The following is a 17,366-nucleotide window of genomic DNA, read 5'->3' as shown; positions in this document are numbered from 1 at the left end:
TGCAGACTTGTCTCTCTTCTTCCATCCCCTTTTTCTCTTTTCAGGTTTCTTCTATACATTGTAAATCTTCGTGCTAACGTATTAGCATTTTCTTGGTGTTTTATTTAATATGAGAATATTTAATTCTGTGCATGTGCATGAAATAAATTGCAAACAGATTTATAAATCAGTAAAGGTAAACTGGTGGAGCATGAGATTATTCTGATTTAAAAGGTTTCAGCTTGAACAGAGAAGTAAACTGCATCCTGCATCATCTTGGCAGTTCAGTGTTGTATATTAGTGTGTTTCCACTGGACCATGTGCCCCGTTTTGATTAATAACCCATAATCCTCCTCCTGCTATTTCCAGCTCCACGGGAACCATGGTGTACTGAAGTACCCGTGTGAAATTTAGTAACCCTTCTTGGTACCGTGTGAGCGAACGAACCAGATGAATGAGTGGAGATGAAACTAGTGCAGGCCATAAACTGATCAAACACAGAATTGTTGTGCTTAGTGTCACTGGCTGGAATTGTTTCTGTTCAGGAGCAGAATTTTTCAGTAGTAGTTTGTTGTACATAATGTAATGGAACTGAACACCCTATCTAGTGCACTTCTGAGTAGTTTAGAAGGACATTTGAGATTCAACCCCTGAAACTGTACAACTGCTTGTGTGTGGTTTGTTAAATTTATTTATTTATATCACCTGCTAAGATTTTCCCTCAAGATTAAAGCATTGGCACACTTGGCAGTGTTTGGAAGTGTGGGTTCCCATTGAGTCTTTTATTTTCACTAAATGTATTGTCATATACTTTCATAAGCACTGATTTTAAAAAAGTAATGCACTGTGTCTTGTTTACTTTCACTCGGAGAATAATGTGCTATTTTAGCTTCAATTCATATATGCCAGGTTTATCCTATATCTTCTGTTCTTTGTTTTGGACCAGCTGACTGCTTGAGCGAGGCGTCTGTGCTGTATGGTGCACCTCCCTGTGCTATTGTCACCAAAACAAAAGGACACACTCGCACACAGACACAGACAGACAGACACGGCACAAACCTCCCCTAGATACATAGCCGGGTTTAAAAAAAAAAAAAAATTATTCACTATATTATCAGGGTAGCCCAGGAAAGAAAGATGATTGAAAGCACAGCTCATAGTTACAGTCAACTCAAAAATTCTTGGCACCATTCAAGAGATTGGGCAAAAACAATCATAACATTACATAACAAACATAACATTACGTAACAAACATAACATTAAAACAATAATTGTTTCAGAAATTAAAATTCCTCCAAGAGCACAGCAACTATTCATCCAGGAAGTCACAAAAGAGCCAAGGAAAACATCAAAGGACCTGCAGATCTCTTGCATCAATAAAGGTCACTGTTCATGACTCCACTATCAGAAAGACTGGGCTAAAATGTCATCCATGGGAGAGTGGCGAGGTGAAAACCACTGCTAACCCAGAAGAACATTAAGGCGTGTGTGAATTTTGCCAAAACACACCTTGATGATCCTCAAACCTTTTGGGAGAATGTTCTGTGGATTGATGAGTCGAAAGTGGAACTGTTTGGAAGACATGTGTCCCGTTACATCTGGCATAAATCAAACACTGAAATCCACAAAAAGAACATCATACCTACGGTCAAGCATGGTGGTGGAAGTGTGATGGTGTGGGGATGCTTTGCTGCTTCAGGGCCTGGGCAACTTGCAATAATTGAGGGAAACATGAATTCTGCTCTCTACCAGAAAATCCTAAAGGAGAATATCCGATGTTCAGTCTGTAAGTTGAAACTTAAGCTCAACTGGATTCTGCAGCAAGACAATGATCCAAAGCATAGGAGTAAGTCCTAGTCCTAGAAGTAAGTGAAAGACTGATCTCAAGTTATTGGAAGAGTTTGGTTGCAGTTATTGCCGTTAAAGGTGGCACAACCAGATTTTAATTTTGATGGGGAAATTACTTTTTACACATGGGTGAAATGTGTTGAATAATGTTTTTTTTGCTTCAGTAATTTCTGTAATACATGTCTGTATTGTGTTTACTCAGGTTGCCTTTGTTGTATGTTGTATTTCACTTGAAGATCTAAAACTATTTAGTATGTCAGATACACAACACCAGAAGAAATCAAATACTTTTTCACAGCACTGTATAACAATGCAGGCTTAAACCAAATGAAGTTGAACGCTATCACGCTTGGCTTATGCTATAGGATACTATGTACTGAATTTTTAGAGTAACTCTGTAGTGGCAATTGAGAGTCGAAAATAAACTCATCCAACATAGATTCTAGCAGCTCGTTTTAAACCATTTTAGACATGTGCTCAAGCTAACATCGTTAACTGGGGCTGACAGATTGAAGCAGAATTTCCAACCCAACTACCACACAATAATTACACACAATCCCTGAAACTACCCTGAAAATGTGAGGATTGGAAAATGGAGACATTTCTTCTTTCTCTGTGTTCGTGTCTAAAAATATTATTTAACACATTTCTGATGCATTATCCACTCCAAAATCCCCAATTCCCAATCTTTGCAATATATCTTACAATAGGAATGGTTCTGTACATCATAAACACACTGTCTGCACTTATACTGTGCCATTGTGCAAAAATGTATTACATTTAATTCAGATTGTTTGCTAATTATTTGGTAAGTTCATGTAGCTACACATATTTTTAAACTAGCCCTCTCAGTATTTAACTGATCCCAGTCATCTGTCACGCTCATGTCCGTGAAGTGATGTGAAGAAACATGGAGTCATAACAGAACGTATGAACCATACTGGGTCAGTTTTTTAATGTTCTACTGAAATGGCCAGTTTCCTTTTAAGCAGGTTTACTTTGGTTATTAGCTCCTAACAATTGCTAGCACACTCATGTTAGCATTATACATTTGTTACACTAGCACTGTGTGTTTAACATCGCTGTAGAAAACAATTTGAAATGGTAACCTGGTAAAGGCAAATCTTGCCTAAAACCCAAAGGAAACAAATCTAAGAAAATGTGCTTTTATTCAACATACCAGAGAAAAACAAAGGAAATATATCTAATGTATTGTGTACATAATTCAATCATGCAAAATTCATATTCAAATACTTTTGTCAGCTTCTCAGTTTTTAATGCAGATGTAATCCTTTATTATTTCTTGTAACAGGCTTGTAATGATGCTAGAATCCAACATCCACTACCATACCTGGAATATTAACAGGCTTATTATTAACTGGAGTGTATATTAGGAAAGATGCTTAATTCTCCATGTTCAGTCACAGGAGTGTGTGCAGTCATGCTCAGTGTGCAGTTTGTACAGCTATAGTACTGAAGCTATGGTGAATTGCAGTAATGGCTGCTGTTGAGACAGAGGGCCTCTCCCTCTTTCACCACCCTATTCTCCCTCTCCTCCACATGCACACTAGTGCTATGGAATGGGAGCGCCCCCTCATGGCAGAGTTCTGTGCTTCAACGCTCCAGCTATGGGTGTGGAACCTTTTTAGCTTCACCTCTATATAATATATATGACGTGAATAATGATACTGGTGCTAATTTATTGTTTAATGCTGTATTTTTGTTTTGTATTCCTGTGGAAATTTGTGGTTTTCTTCCACGTCACAGCGGGACAATGCTAGGTGTTGACAGTCCTTAAAAACAAAAGCGCAAAGGGGTGTTCCACAAAAAGCTAACTCGATAAAATAGGCTTACTTTAATAAGCCTGGCTAATTTCCATCAATTTTAGTTTCAGAAAGGAAGCTAATCTAAGCCCAGCTCAGTTACTATGGCAACACATGCTTTTGGTCAAACCTGCTCTGTGTCTGGTTAGTTTTGAAGCTTGGCTAAGCTTGATGAATTCTGTTGGACAGCCCTTTGATGTCCTAGTCCTGTCGGGTAGTGCACTTGAAGCAATGACGTTATATAACCTGATTTTACATTTTATAATCTTATATACAATTTGTAAGTCGCAGAGCTATTTATATACATTAATGTTATACAGACTGTCCAAACCAGTTCATGTCAGGATCCAGTGGGAATATGTTGAGCAAAATCCACAAAAACATTAAACATGGGCTGAGAAATTGTGTAAAGTGTAAGGATGAACATGTAAAGCGTGTGTTGTGAATAGTCAACACAAAACGAAGTATGTGTAGTTTTACTCTCATCAGTTCCTGTTCCAGTTTCGGACACTCTGTATTTCGACTATTTTGCATCCTGTTTCTTTGGAAGCTGTGTGTACTAGAGTTTTGTAAACTCTTATATAGGCTATATGTAGTGGACTTGTTATATTACATAATTGGTGTGTGTGTGTGAGAGAGAGAGACTCTTCTGCATTATTGGGTCAAACCAACATTTTAGATTTTTACTGTTACATAAAAATGGTCATTTATTTGGTAAATAAGGTAACGTATGGCCTAGTAGACCTGTCAAGCCAAACGGTTGTTCAACTGGACTCAAAGTCCTTGAATGCAATGCACATGCATGTTGTGCTGAGTTGTGGCAGAGACTCTTTGTCTATTTAGTGATCTACGAGATACTGAGAGCATTGGTGTTGATGTTGGTGAAGCATGAAGGTTTATCTGTTTGAGCAGAATGTACTGATGAGTTGGGGGAGCTGGACAGACTAAAGTGCTGCTGCATCGCTCTATTGGTGTAGGTAGAGATGAATCAAGGCCTAAATCCCACTGGAACCATTATCGGGGCTAGCCGAATAGCACTCTTGCTAATGTTCGGGAACTGAGACCGTGTTAAAGTGTGAATAGACCAGAAGTGAGTGTGGATATCTGAGAAAAGGAAACAGACCAAGGTCAGCAACCGGAGTCAGTGAGCTGAGGTCATTGAGTCTGTGACTGCATGTTGAACCTGCTTCTCACACACACACACACACACACACACACACACACACACACACACGTACACGTACATGTGCGCTCTCACGCATGCACAGCACTGTACATACATTTCTCTTTCACTTCGTTATTTTGCAGCAATAACCAGAATAAACAGTACTTACCCAGCACTAGTGTGGTATTGTTTTTCATGTTCAGTTCACTGCTGACTATTCAGTTAGTATTCTCCCATTCTCAGATGTTAAAATGTTTTATAGGAAAATGGCATTAGTGAATATGATGCTGATATGAAAACACTGTACGGCTCCAGAAGGTGTTAATCATTTGCTTTTTGTGAGCATGTTAATGATAATTTTCTAGTAAGTGACTTTCTCAGTGAGCAGTTACATTTGCAAACATCAGACCATAAGGAAATTTGTGTGAAATATTTTTCCTAATTGTGAAAATTAGAGATGGCTTGATCCCCCATACTGAAGATTTGAGTACACTGATACCCATCCGATATTGTTCTCTTTAATAAACTACTAATCTTTTTTTTTTTTTTTTTTTAAAAGCAGAAAAACTTTCAGTTCAGAGTTCAGCTTTCACACACACATCACTTATATTGCAAATATACTATATGATGTATAAATATAATAAAATCAATAGAAAAAACAATCAAGCTTCCTTATGTATAAAAATGTCTCTTTCTAATGTCTTTGCTATTTATTATGGCGTCAGATATCCACCGTGCTTTCTCTGATTTCTGATCCCACTTTTTTTTTTGCTGGTTAGAATATTTGCTCTAGTAAATGTTATGATCAGAGTAGTAAAATATGTAAAAGACTAGTGTAGAAATGTCAGTTTAATGAGGGAATAATTTAGTGTGCCTGAAGGCCACTGATGTATTACAGCTTAGACAGAGAGAGAGATGTGTGGAGAAAAAGAGAACATGATCCATTTGAACCTTAAAATTAAGTTTTTATGTTTACAATTATCTAATTGTAGGGTTTTTTATTTTAATTTAAATGGTTTAATTTGATTTATAAAATAATTTCGTTTTAGTCCTACTTCAGTTATTACACCTGTTTATTTCTTTCTTTGTTTTGTTGTAATAAACGGTGTGTGCATTCCAGTTGGTGAGGTTAGTATGATCTGTGCTTTGACAGGGCATTTGCTGGCTCTGATGAGTGTTCAGTATTGGTGAATGGAATGTGCAGAGCAGGAGAGTTTGCCAGCCTCGTCTTGTGCAGTCAGCAGTTTGACTTGCTGCCGCCGCTGCTGAAATGAAAGGCTGCGGCACAGTGGGGCGGGGGATGACTGTGTACATCAGGGGTGTCGAACATATGGTCTGTGGGCTGGAGCCGGCCCGATGAAGGTTCTAATCCAGCCCACTGAATGATTTTAGAATCCGTGTTTTAAAACCGTCCTGTGGACCGTAATCAAGTCTGCTATTCTACTAAGGAGCAAAATAGAGCAATAAACTTAGGGTCATAACTGATTAAGCGTGCTAATATGTAATTCTTCATCAAGGTGAGTTCACGGTGATTATCCATTTGTATGTACGCACATGACGTGGAGCCATGATTTTTGCGATAGCAGTGAGCAACAAGCTTTATGCAAATTAGGTATGACACAGTAAAGCAACAAAACCATTGTCTTGAATGATTCCTCACGCCAATCATATGGGGGGTGTGGTACCACATTTTTACATTTCCCCTCTCTCAACTTATTTCCTACCTGCAGTTACATCCCATTTCCTTTTTTTTTTTTTTTTTTCTTTTTTCTTTTTTTTTAAACCCTTTTAACTGTGGTTTCGTCTTTTCCGGTCATATCCAACTTCAAGTTAAATGTGTATAGAGACATTTTGAAGAAAAATAGAGCAAAAAAGAAGTATCAGAGATCATTGGTGCCTCGGGTGAGTGATCTAATATGAAGCCTTGCATGTAACATGTCATTCAAACAACCAATTTTCACTTTAACTATGAGAATTCATTTTAAATACATTTTGAAGAGAGACAAATTGTATACTGTCATAAATGGTGTGCTGTAGGCTAAGTTTTGGCTGCTACCCTATCTCATTAGAACTAGAAACACTGGACGTGTGATACACACCCACAGGAGACAACAGTTGCGCACACTTTGATACGATGGCTTGTTGCTCGCTAATATAAATGCAGGGTTAGGCCCTGTTCACTTATTTTTAAGTGCGTTTGTGTTCACACCCACGCGTTAAATACGAGCGACGCGCTGAATGAAAGTGCCATTTCACTCCGACAGTGGATGGCGCTTACTGAAAAGCAGAAATACCCCGATACACAAGGTGGCGCTGCACAACTTTCCGTTTCTGATACCCGCTTATCACTGAGAAGAAGAGAGTTAGTATTTACGTGTTTGCAAAAAGCCGTTCTCTCACACTTTTTGGAAGACCCAAATTATTTAATTTTTTATCAATTTTTTGGTTTTGGGAGGGGGTGGGTATAAGGCAAGTATTGTTGTGCCCAAAAATGTTACCGTCCCTGCAAATTGATGAAGTGTTGACTATGAATAGTCTTTTTGTGGTCAATATGATAATACTATGGTGCAATAATTGGGCACTTGGCTATTTGAATAAGAGGTCAATAATACTTATATGCAGGTGCAAAATAAACACAATGGACTATCAATCAGCGGATTATCATTGAGCAGAGATGTGAAACGTTTACAGGGAAGAGACAAAGAAACAAACAATGCTATTTCATCGTCGTCTTATTCAGGTATTGACGTGCTCTGTGAGACAGTTTTGTGCTTGAGTGGCACCAAGTCGTGGTTTTTATGTAACGTCAGCGGCTCCGGGCACGTGAGCAAAAGCATGAATCTCATTGGTCAGACCGTTTTTAACGTGGCGCAGCAACAAAAAAAAATAAGAACCCCGAGACGTTGTTAAAGTTTACGGTTTGACGCCACGTGTTTTACGCGTGGGTGTGAACACTCCCATTGACAGCCATTGATTTAGACACTGGCGTTAAACGGACAGTTTAATGCTCAGAAAAAAGTCCCGGTGTGAGTAGTCTTTAGGAAGCTAAAACATGTGAAGCTGTACCATCTCTTTCCTCCACCCTGCTTCAATGTTATGGGCTAAACAGGAGGTTTCGGACAAATGTCTGTCTTCTGCCGTGTAAATAAAGTGCTACTGAGGCTGTAGGAGGTGAAACCATGCGCTAATGATATGTATATGTCCGATTTAAGCAATATTGACTTTTCCCTTTTTTTTTTTCCTTTTTTTTAAAAAAAAGGAAATTAAATTTCAGTAGCATAGATGTAGGGTATGTTTGCAGAATAAAGAAGTTCAAATCAGTTGGTTAGCCAAGTCTAATATAGGCAGAGTCAGTTAATATCAAAACACCTGCACAATATATATTCTTTTGTTAATGAAATGCAGTCTGTTAATGTGTTTTTTGTTGATAAACACTGGTAAATGGACACATTTAAGAGGAGCTGTTGATGTAGTACTGGCCACCGAACTGATGTTTCCTTTGCACAGTTGTTGTTGCTCACTCGGTAACATGGTGAAAGCAGGTATGGAGTTGACACTGGGTGAGAGAGAGGTGAAGTAATGCAGACGGGAATACATAGGAATGGGTGTTTTGTATTAAGTTATGGTTGAGTTCCCTCTGTAAGGCTAGCCTAGTCTGAATTAGCGCCCTCCTCCTGTCCCTGGAGTTTATCAGCTAGGTCATGGTTTCCCAAAAATAGTAGTGGGCACCGTTTCAAGTGCAAACCCACAGACTTCTGGGCTGCTGCCAGTCTGAAGGAAGTGTGAGATTTCTATGGAAATACTTGGCTACTGACCAGTATGTGTGGGTGGTTTTTCTTTTTTTTTTTTTAAATCTCCTTTTTCTCCTCTTCCTTCCCCCTACTGGTGGATATTCTCATAAACTTATGTTTACACACTAAAATGTCTTCACAAGTGTTCCCATGCCTCCACGCACTCAGCTCTTTAAAATCTTCTGACAGTTTTTCTTATTGAATAAGTATAAGCCTTGTCAGACTAGCTTATTTTCTTCTTTGTATGTGCATATTGTTGCTGGTTAATATACTCTTTTGTTCTTGTTTCAATTTCTTATTTGTGTGTGAGAACCAGCAGTTCTACATGCATGTGAATTAAATCTGTCTGATTCCCTTAAAAACCTGTTAATTTGGATTAATCTCTAATAGTCACATTCTTCTTTCTTGCTTCCCCTCTCTGTTTCAGGACCTGGGCTCTATCGATGACCTGCCCACGGGCACGGAGGGTGCGCTGAGTCCGGGGGTCAGCACATCTGGTGTCTCCAGCAGTCAGGGCGAGCAGAGCAATCCAGCTCAGTCGCCTTTCTCCCCACACACCTCGCCTCACATGCCGGGCATCCGTGGCCCTTCGCCATCACCCGTGGGCTCGCCTGCCAGTGCAACACCTTCTCGCACAGGACCCCTTTCACCTGCTGGTGGGCACCTGACTACTCTCAAATTATAGATTGAAATTTTATTTTAAGCGTTTTACAGTCCAAGTGTGTGGCAGGTGTTGGGAAGGGTCGTGATTAGTCCAGATGTGTGTTGAGAGGCAGTAGTAGTTTGACCACCTCAGTGGGGGAAAGCTTTTGCAGATACTGGTGGAGCCAGATGGCATGAGGGTGATGAGATGACTCCAACGCTGGTAGCCTTCCAGATGCAGCTTTTAACATTGTGAAATAACGCATAAGGAAGTATGCTGTGAGCGTGAAAACCTGTTAAACTATAAAATGGCTAATAAGGTACACAGTAAAAAAGTACACGTATAGGGACTTTCTGTAAAGCTGATTTGTGACTATGTCCATTGTTAAAAGTGCTATATAAATAAAATTTAATGTCTTTAAGACCATGAAAAACATATACTAAATTTTGTGTGTTTAAATGTTTGATTGGTTGTGTATAAGAATACACCAGAGCAATGTTTTATGATGCAGTTTTAGTTAAAAAGTCACTGATTATTGCTGTATTATTTAGAAATTGTGTATCTGCCTTTCTCAGGAAGTCAGATGCCTCCCAGACCTTCCAGTGTTCAATCAGATGGAATCTTGCATTCTTCCATAAACCAGTCTGCTGTGGGCCAGGATAGAGGTGAGGCTTCCAAAAACTTCTCGACAAGACTGATACAGTGCCATATGGTTTTCTCTCAAAACTCTTTTTCCTGATTTATTATTTACTATCTTGGGGTGTAACGATACATGGCTTTCGATTTGATACGTCTGCAAAAGGAGCAACAAATTCAGCAGACGACATAATAGTCCATTATTAGTCATAAAATACTGCTTATATTACATGAGATGTAAGAAACATGTACACTTAATCAGGCCTGCACTCCCCAGCTTCCTCTATCTTGAATCAGGAAAGGGATTTTTTTTTTTTTAATTTAAAAAAGAAAAAAAAAAAAAAAGAAAAAAAAAAACCACGCTTACTGTGTGTGTGCACTAGCATACTAGCCAGCACTAATGTCATCGTATCATGTAAACAATCTCTCTCTCTCTCTCTCTCTCTCTCTCTCTCTCTCTCTCTCTCTCTGCTGTTTTAAGGCAAACAGCATTTCCTGACTTATATTATCTTGGTTTTTCTTCCCTTGTACAAAAAACTTTGATAATATGACAACATGGTTTAAAAAAGGTTTGAGCAATGTCCTAAGCACAAGTGAATTGGTCATGTGAAAAAATAAGTATACCCCATACTTTATATTATATTTATATGTTTTTTTAATAAACATATTTGGTCAAGCAAACATCTGATCCTCTTTGAAACATTGCTTATTCATAAAGTTGATGTACTCCATCAAATGACACATAAAATTGACATTTTGTAATAATTAAAAAGAAAAAAAAAACCAGATCAGTTAAATGGAAAAAGTAAGTACACTCCTACATTTATCATGTGTTCAAATCCATAAAATTAGAATCAGGTGTTGAAGATTGGATGCCAGTGATGAGAACCTGCTTAGGGAGTGCAGGTGGAACCTGTCTTATTTATACCCCTCTCATATCTAGTGTTTGGTGTTCCCTTTGCTATTGAGGTGTGTGGTGTCATCATGCCAAAATCTAGAGAGTTCTGTACGGCCTTCAGAAAAAAGGTTGTGGATGCCTATGAGTCTGGCAAGGGATTTAAAATGATCACCAAATTATTTGAAATGCATCATTCCACTGTAAGGAAAATAATCTATAAGTGGCGCAGATTTCAAATGACTGCCAATTTGTCCAGGACTGGCCGTCACGGCAAATTCACCCCAAGAGCAGTCTGATGCAAAAAGAAATCTCCAAAACCCCCAAAATTTCATCACAGGATCTCCTAGTAAGTCTTGCAAGTGTTTGAAATGCTTCTACAATGCTTCCTCAAATTTGACCTGCATGGGAGGTGTGCCAGGAAAAAGCCTTTGCAAGACTACAGTTTGCCAATGAGCATATAGGTAAAGACCAGGCCTTTTGGAATAATGAGCTCTGGACAGACGAATCAAAGAGTTGTTTGGCCATAGTAACGGTAGACATTTTTGGCGCTGACCAAAGACTAAGTACAGTGATGGAAATGTTACGGTTTAGGGTTGCTTTGCTGCCTCAGGGACTGGACAGCATGTATTCATTGATTCAACTATGAATTCTGTATTATATCAAAGAGTGCTTGAAGATAATGTGAGGTCCTCTGTCCGAAAGTTGACGTTGAACTGAAAGTGAACATTTCAACAGGATAACGATCCTAAGTACACTAGCAAATCCACCAAGGAATGGATCAAAAGAAGAAACGGAGGGTTATGGAATGACCTAGTCAAAGGCTGGATTTGAATCCCATTGAAATGTTGGTGGGGGGATTTGAAATGGGCAATACATAGAGGCAAATCCTCAAATATCTTGCAACTGAAAGAATATTATATGGAAGAGTGATTGAAATTCCAGCAAGCCTGGTGGACAATTATGCAAAACACCTCTAAGAAGTTATTTCTGCTAAAGGGGTCAATACTAGCTTCTGAGGCCAAGGGTGTACTTACGTTTTCCACAGAAGAATATCACATCTATTGATATTTCTGTTGAATAAATGATTGAAAAGCAAATTTTCCTTGTGGTTTTAAGTACATCAACTTCATTAATAGGCACCATTTCAAAGATGATCAAATGTTTGTTTGTCCAAATATATCAGACAACAATTTCCATGCGGTGTACTTATTTTTTCACATGACTGTGTATCACTGAGGATCTCATGGTCCAGAAGGCTTGTTTGTGCTTGGATGGGCCTCCTGTCAGTCAAAAATTTGGCAGAAGCTTGTTAGCCTCCAGTGTATCCAGGACATTCTCATGTTAGCAAAAAAAAAAAAAACCTACACTGTGCTTCAGGAATTATTTATTTTTTTTTTTTACGTGAAATCAGAATACACACTCCCAGCGCATTTCAAAGGTGTAGTAATTCATCACCGGTGAAGGGGATTAATGTAGACACAGAATTAGCAATGTTGCTCAAGGACAGTTCTGTAAAAGCAGTCTGTATAAATCTTTGATCTGTCTGACTGGCTGGCTTTGCATAACGAATCCACTAAATACGTTTTCATCACTTGGGGAGCGAGGTAAGCAGGTGCTTTGGATGAACCACCTTTCTGTTCTACTGGTCGTCTTTCTGAGGAGACTTAAGAAGTTTGGGATGAACAGAGCAACCATAGTCAACTTTTACTGGTGCACTATAGTGTGTATCCTGACTGTGGGGTGACCACTGTGTTCTGGTGTCCTTCAGAGAAGGACATGAGACCATGCTCATTCCCATTTCTCCCCTCCAGCAAACACCTCTGTAGCATCACAGTATACACCTCCCAGCTAAAGAACAACTACTTCCCTCAGGCCACAAGGATTCTCAACAGCAGCCGCTAACTGACCCACCTGAATGAACCTCTAATGCAACTGCAAATCTCACATATAGCATATAGCCATACATCGGTTCCTTATTATCTTGCAGTTGTTTACATTTATTATTCGAACTAGTCTACTCTTAGTTATTATGCACTTCCCCACTATTTTTATTTTATCAATTGAAAATTTTAATCTAAGTAACATATTCAATCAATGCTAATTTTTGCTGTACCAAAAAATGTATTATATTGAAACACCGCTCTATTATGTTGTATTGAAATTTTAATTTTGTTTATCGTTACATTCGTAGTGCTATTGTCACTTAATTCAATGTGCTGTCTGTACTGTATATACATTTAGTTGCTACTTTATTAGCTTTATTATCTTCCTTGTAATATTGGCCCTTTTATCAGGTAAACCTACCATGTTGGTCATTTTGTATATAATTACAATAACTAACTTTACTTATTGTATTGCTGTGCACAGTTCATTATCTCGCTTTACCCAGTCCATCAGTGGAAAAGGACAGACCCAGGATCATTACTGACCAGAAGTTTTGGGACCTTAAGCATTGGTGGTTGTCGGGCTTACTATGGTGACCAGAAAAATCTACTGTAACTGGAATAAATCTGTGTTTAACTTTTTATTCTGGAAAAAAAAACTCATTAAAAAGCCATAGAAAAGCTGCATTAGAAGATTAAATTATAATTTTTACAGTCCTGTAATGTAACCTGTAATATTAAATGATTCAGAAAAGTGTAGGCAGTGTCTTTTAAGAATATTCTGCAAATAAACTGCATCAGCAAGTCAGCAAAAACATCCAGCTAGTTTACGGCATGGACTGGGTAGAGGGGGCTGCAAACTGCATAGCAACAATCAATAATCAACCATAAATAATTGTATGCCTACAAAGATACCAATGTGGCAGATGAACTTTATAAAATGGCCGGTGAGTTTAGCCTTAAGGAAGTACATGATGATAAAGGAGTTGTGGGCAATATTAGCTGAAAAATTGTCCATGGATCCACACTTTGAAAATCTACCGGAAATAGTAGATTATCTGCGTACCTTTGGGAACTTCTGAATGGTAGTGCACATGTTGCCATTTCTTTTAATTATTTGTTGTTGTTTTTTTGTTGTGTTGTTTTTTTTTTGTTTTTTTTTTGCAGTCTTCATTCGGAACACACAGATGCCTCCTTATGGCTCTCCTCAGCCTGCTTCTGCCTTATCCCCACGCCCGTCATCTGGAGGCCAAGTGCATGCTGGGATGGGTCATTATCCTCAAAACAACTCTATGGGCAATTATGTGCCACAGGGAGGACAATATGTTCCTCAAGGTAATGTAATACATGGACTTTGTATAGTTCTTAGTGTTTATAATTTGCACTTGCATACCTATTCTGTTTTCTCCTTATTCGAGTTCTTAAATTCTTTATCTTCTCAAACAGGGTCTCTGATTAGCATTGACACATACGGTGGGTTCATAAAGTATTCAGACCGCTTCCGGTTTTGCACTTACTTTCATTTACTTTGTTGGTTATAAACATACCTACTCAGAGTAATGCGTAATGATTTGTTTAAAAATGAAAAACAGAAATCAAAGTATTAGAAATGGTTTTATACACTCATCTCGATCCAGCTCTCGACACAATTTGATCATGGAGGTCTACGGAGAGTTCCTTGGACTTCATGGCTTAGTTTTTGGTCTGGCATGCTCTGTGAATCGTAGGACTTCAAACACACCAGTGTGTGCCTTTCTAAATCATGTCCAATTAATTGCATTTGCTACAGCTGAATTTACTCCAGTCAGGTTCTAAAGACATCTCGAGATAATCAAAGCAAACGGGGTGCACCTCAGCTCAGTGTGAAGAGTCTTAACAAAGGGTCTGAATACTGATCTAAAGGATAGATTTCAGTTTTTGACTTTTGTCAATTATGTTCGGCAAAATTTTTAAAAAAACTTTTCACTTTGTCATTATTGTGTATAAATTTAATCAATTTTAAATGAAATGTATAACACAATTAAGTTATAAATGGGTCTGAATACTTTCTGAATTCACTGTGTATATCAATCTTTTTATCCTTGTAGCGATCTCCTCCAGCTTGGTGCCCAATACAGGTGTAAACCTCAGGCGTCCACAGGATATGACTAGCATTTCTATTCATAAGGCAACAATTTAATATTTGAAGATACCAACCTGCTGTGAATTTGCGATGATACGATACAATTCGATTTAGTAGCCTCTCATCTATATGTGTCAATATTTGTCCAACTTTGTTCGGAATCTGGGTTACACTTGCCATTAATTCGTAAATAATGATGATGATGTGAAAATATTAAAGTTATGGTCAAATAACCTTGTTAGCCTATTAAATTATTTAAACGTCTGTTTAAATTATTATTATTTTTATACACCAGTGATGCACTCGGACCCCACCAACACACACGTTAGCAAACAAAATTTTGCTCTTCTAGCAGAATCAAAAGTCCGTTAAAGAGTCTTCCAAAACACTACATACGTGGTCTATGTAGAGTTTATGCATTTAAGCTCTGTTATGTACTTAATTTTAAAATGACTAATACATTCATAAGCATAAACACCCTGTGTCTCACTGCCCTGTGGATTCATGACTGGCTCAGGATAATTTGTGCTGTTTCCCCATCCGGACAGTTCACAGATTCCAAGGAAATCTACTGGTAGATTTTAAACTTTAAATAATCCACACTTTAGCTGTCTGCAGTCGCGGATATCTGCTTGCTGGTGTGTACATGGGTTCACAAAACACGTGCCTTCTCCTTGCGCAGGCTCAGTGCCGACCAATTAAAAACAAGCATCCTTCCGTATTGTTCCTCGTGTAGGTGCGCACACATAGCATAGTAGAAAAATATGGCTGATCATGTCAATAATAAACAATAATTGTAGTGTTCACTTATGGTGAACGTTTATGGTGACACTGTGTTTAGGCTTTGAACATTAAGGTTAACCAGATTCTCCAAATACAAACCTCTCTGTTTAAGGAGAGAATGATCTTTCTGTGACAGTGGCTTTGGATCATTTGACCATTGATCTTTCTTATTGTCGCTCTCCGATAATAAGTAGGAGACAACAAAGTCAGCTGCCTGCCTGCTCCTATTTATATGTCTGTCGTCTTGGACAACCTTCACAGTTTACACTCTTTCCCACAGGCTACCCGAGGCAGCCAGGCTATAGTGGCATGACTGGTCCTAACTATCCTGGTGGTCCAAGCATGGGCAGCCCTCTGAATCCCATGTCAGGACAGGGAGGAGGGGGTGCGTATAGCGGTATGCCTCCTGGGCGCATGGGTCCAGGGCAGATGGGCTCAAGGCCGTACGGTCCTGGCATGAGTCCCAACATGGGTGGCATACCACCTCAGGTGGCTTCAGGCATGTGTCCTCCACCTGGCATGAACAGAAAACCCCAAGATCCAACCTCAGCAGGCATGCACCCTGGTCCATCTAACTCGATACATAGGTAGGATCCTGGAGCATTTGATCTCAATTATTACTGAAAATGGAGTACCAAGTAAGCATTCAATCATACCCTCTTTTAGATTGTGTAATGGTACCCATGGAAGCAGGTATTCCCTGGGGCTTGTGAAGCTGGTGTCTAGTGGTAGGGGCAAGTAGTCCACTAATCCAGCACTCATGTAACTTAACAAATGATTAGGTACTTGAAAATCACAAGCTGATTTTTTCACACGAAAGTAAAAATAAAAAGGCCTACTTCATATACTTTACATAAAATGTTCTGGGCACTCAAAAGGCAATCCAAAACCCCAAATTTTCTATATTTCTCCTAGATGTTTCATCAGATTCTTACCATATATGTTAAATAAGAAGCCATACTTGCATACATATGAGAATCATTGTCATAATACCACCACATGGCAACAGGAACTGGCTTATAAATGTTTTCAATATTGTTCTCACAGATTAGTTTTAGATCACATTTAGTCAGCTTGATGTCAACAAATTCTTGATGTTAGATTGCAAACAAGTTGCTATTTTGAATGTGATCAAATAACTTGTGATGCAGTCCAAACAAGAGATGTTGTGTAATTCCCATTTATGGTGTAGAATGTGGCTCAAGGTTCACATGTATGTTCCATAACACCACATGCTCATACTGGATGGATCTCTGACAGTTTGCCGCCTTTTACCTTCTTTTCCATAAAGAATCACAATATTCACAGGAATTCAACACACTCACACTTCACTATTGTGAATACAATTTGACATCATAAAAAAATGTCCATTGCTTATATGTTCAAAGGCAATATCATGGCAACACAATTAATTAATATGGCACTGTTTAAGCATAACATTTTCCTTAATTATTCCACAGTGCATCATGTGATGGAGTGAGCTGATATTTCAGATTGTGTATTAAATCACTGTTTCTCATGCCTTTAACATGCCAACAAAGTAATAACACCCCATTGCTAAAATGAAGTAACACTCATGTAACACACAGTTTATTGATTTTAGATGACCTTTACCATGGGTTGTCTTATCTGATAGCACATTACATGTACATATATCCAGAGCGACTTACACTTTCTCATTTTATACAATTGAGTCCTAAAGTGATAGTGCCAGGATTTGAACTCACGACCTTCCATTCAGGAGTCCACGGTCTTAACCACTGAGCTACCATTGCTGACATTATAATGTGCAGCT

The 17,366-nt window shown here is 38.6% G+C and overlaps 1 protein-coding gene across 1 annotated transcript in view; it reads left to right on the top strand.

Moving 5' to 3' along the window:
- The window catches only part of arid1ab (AT rich interactive domain 1Ab (SWI-like)), a 75,230-nt gene that overhangs the window by 44,886 nt on the left and 12,978 nt on the right, over positions 1–17,366 (top strand). The window contains exons 5-8 of the mRNA XM_053638717.1: positions 9,034–9,262; positions 9,825–9,914; positions 13,834–14,001; positions 15,852–16,158. Of these exons, the coding sequence (XP_053494692.1) occupies positions 9,034–9,262; positions 9,825–9,914; positions 13,834–14,001; positions 15,852–16,158 (794 nt within the window). The remainder of the gene's footprint in view (positions 1–9,033; positions 9,263–9,824; positions 9,915–13,833; positions 14,002–15,851; positions 16,159–17,366) is intronic.

This window comes from Ictalurus furcatus, chromosome 12 (assembly GCF_023375685.1).
Source record: "Ictalurus furcatus strain D&B chromosome 12, Billie_1.0, whole genome shotgun sequence".
Lineage (NCBI taxonomy): Eukaryota > Metazoa > Chordata > Actinopteri > Siluriformes > Ictaluridae > Ictalurus > Ictalurus furcatus.
This window is presented reverse-complemented; position numbering and strand designations above follow the sequence as displayed.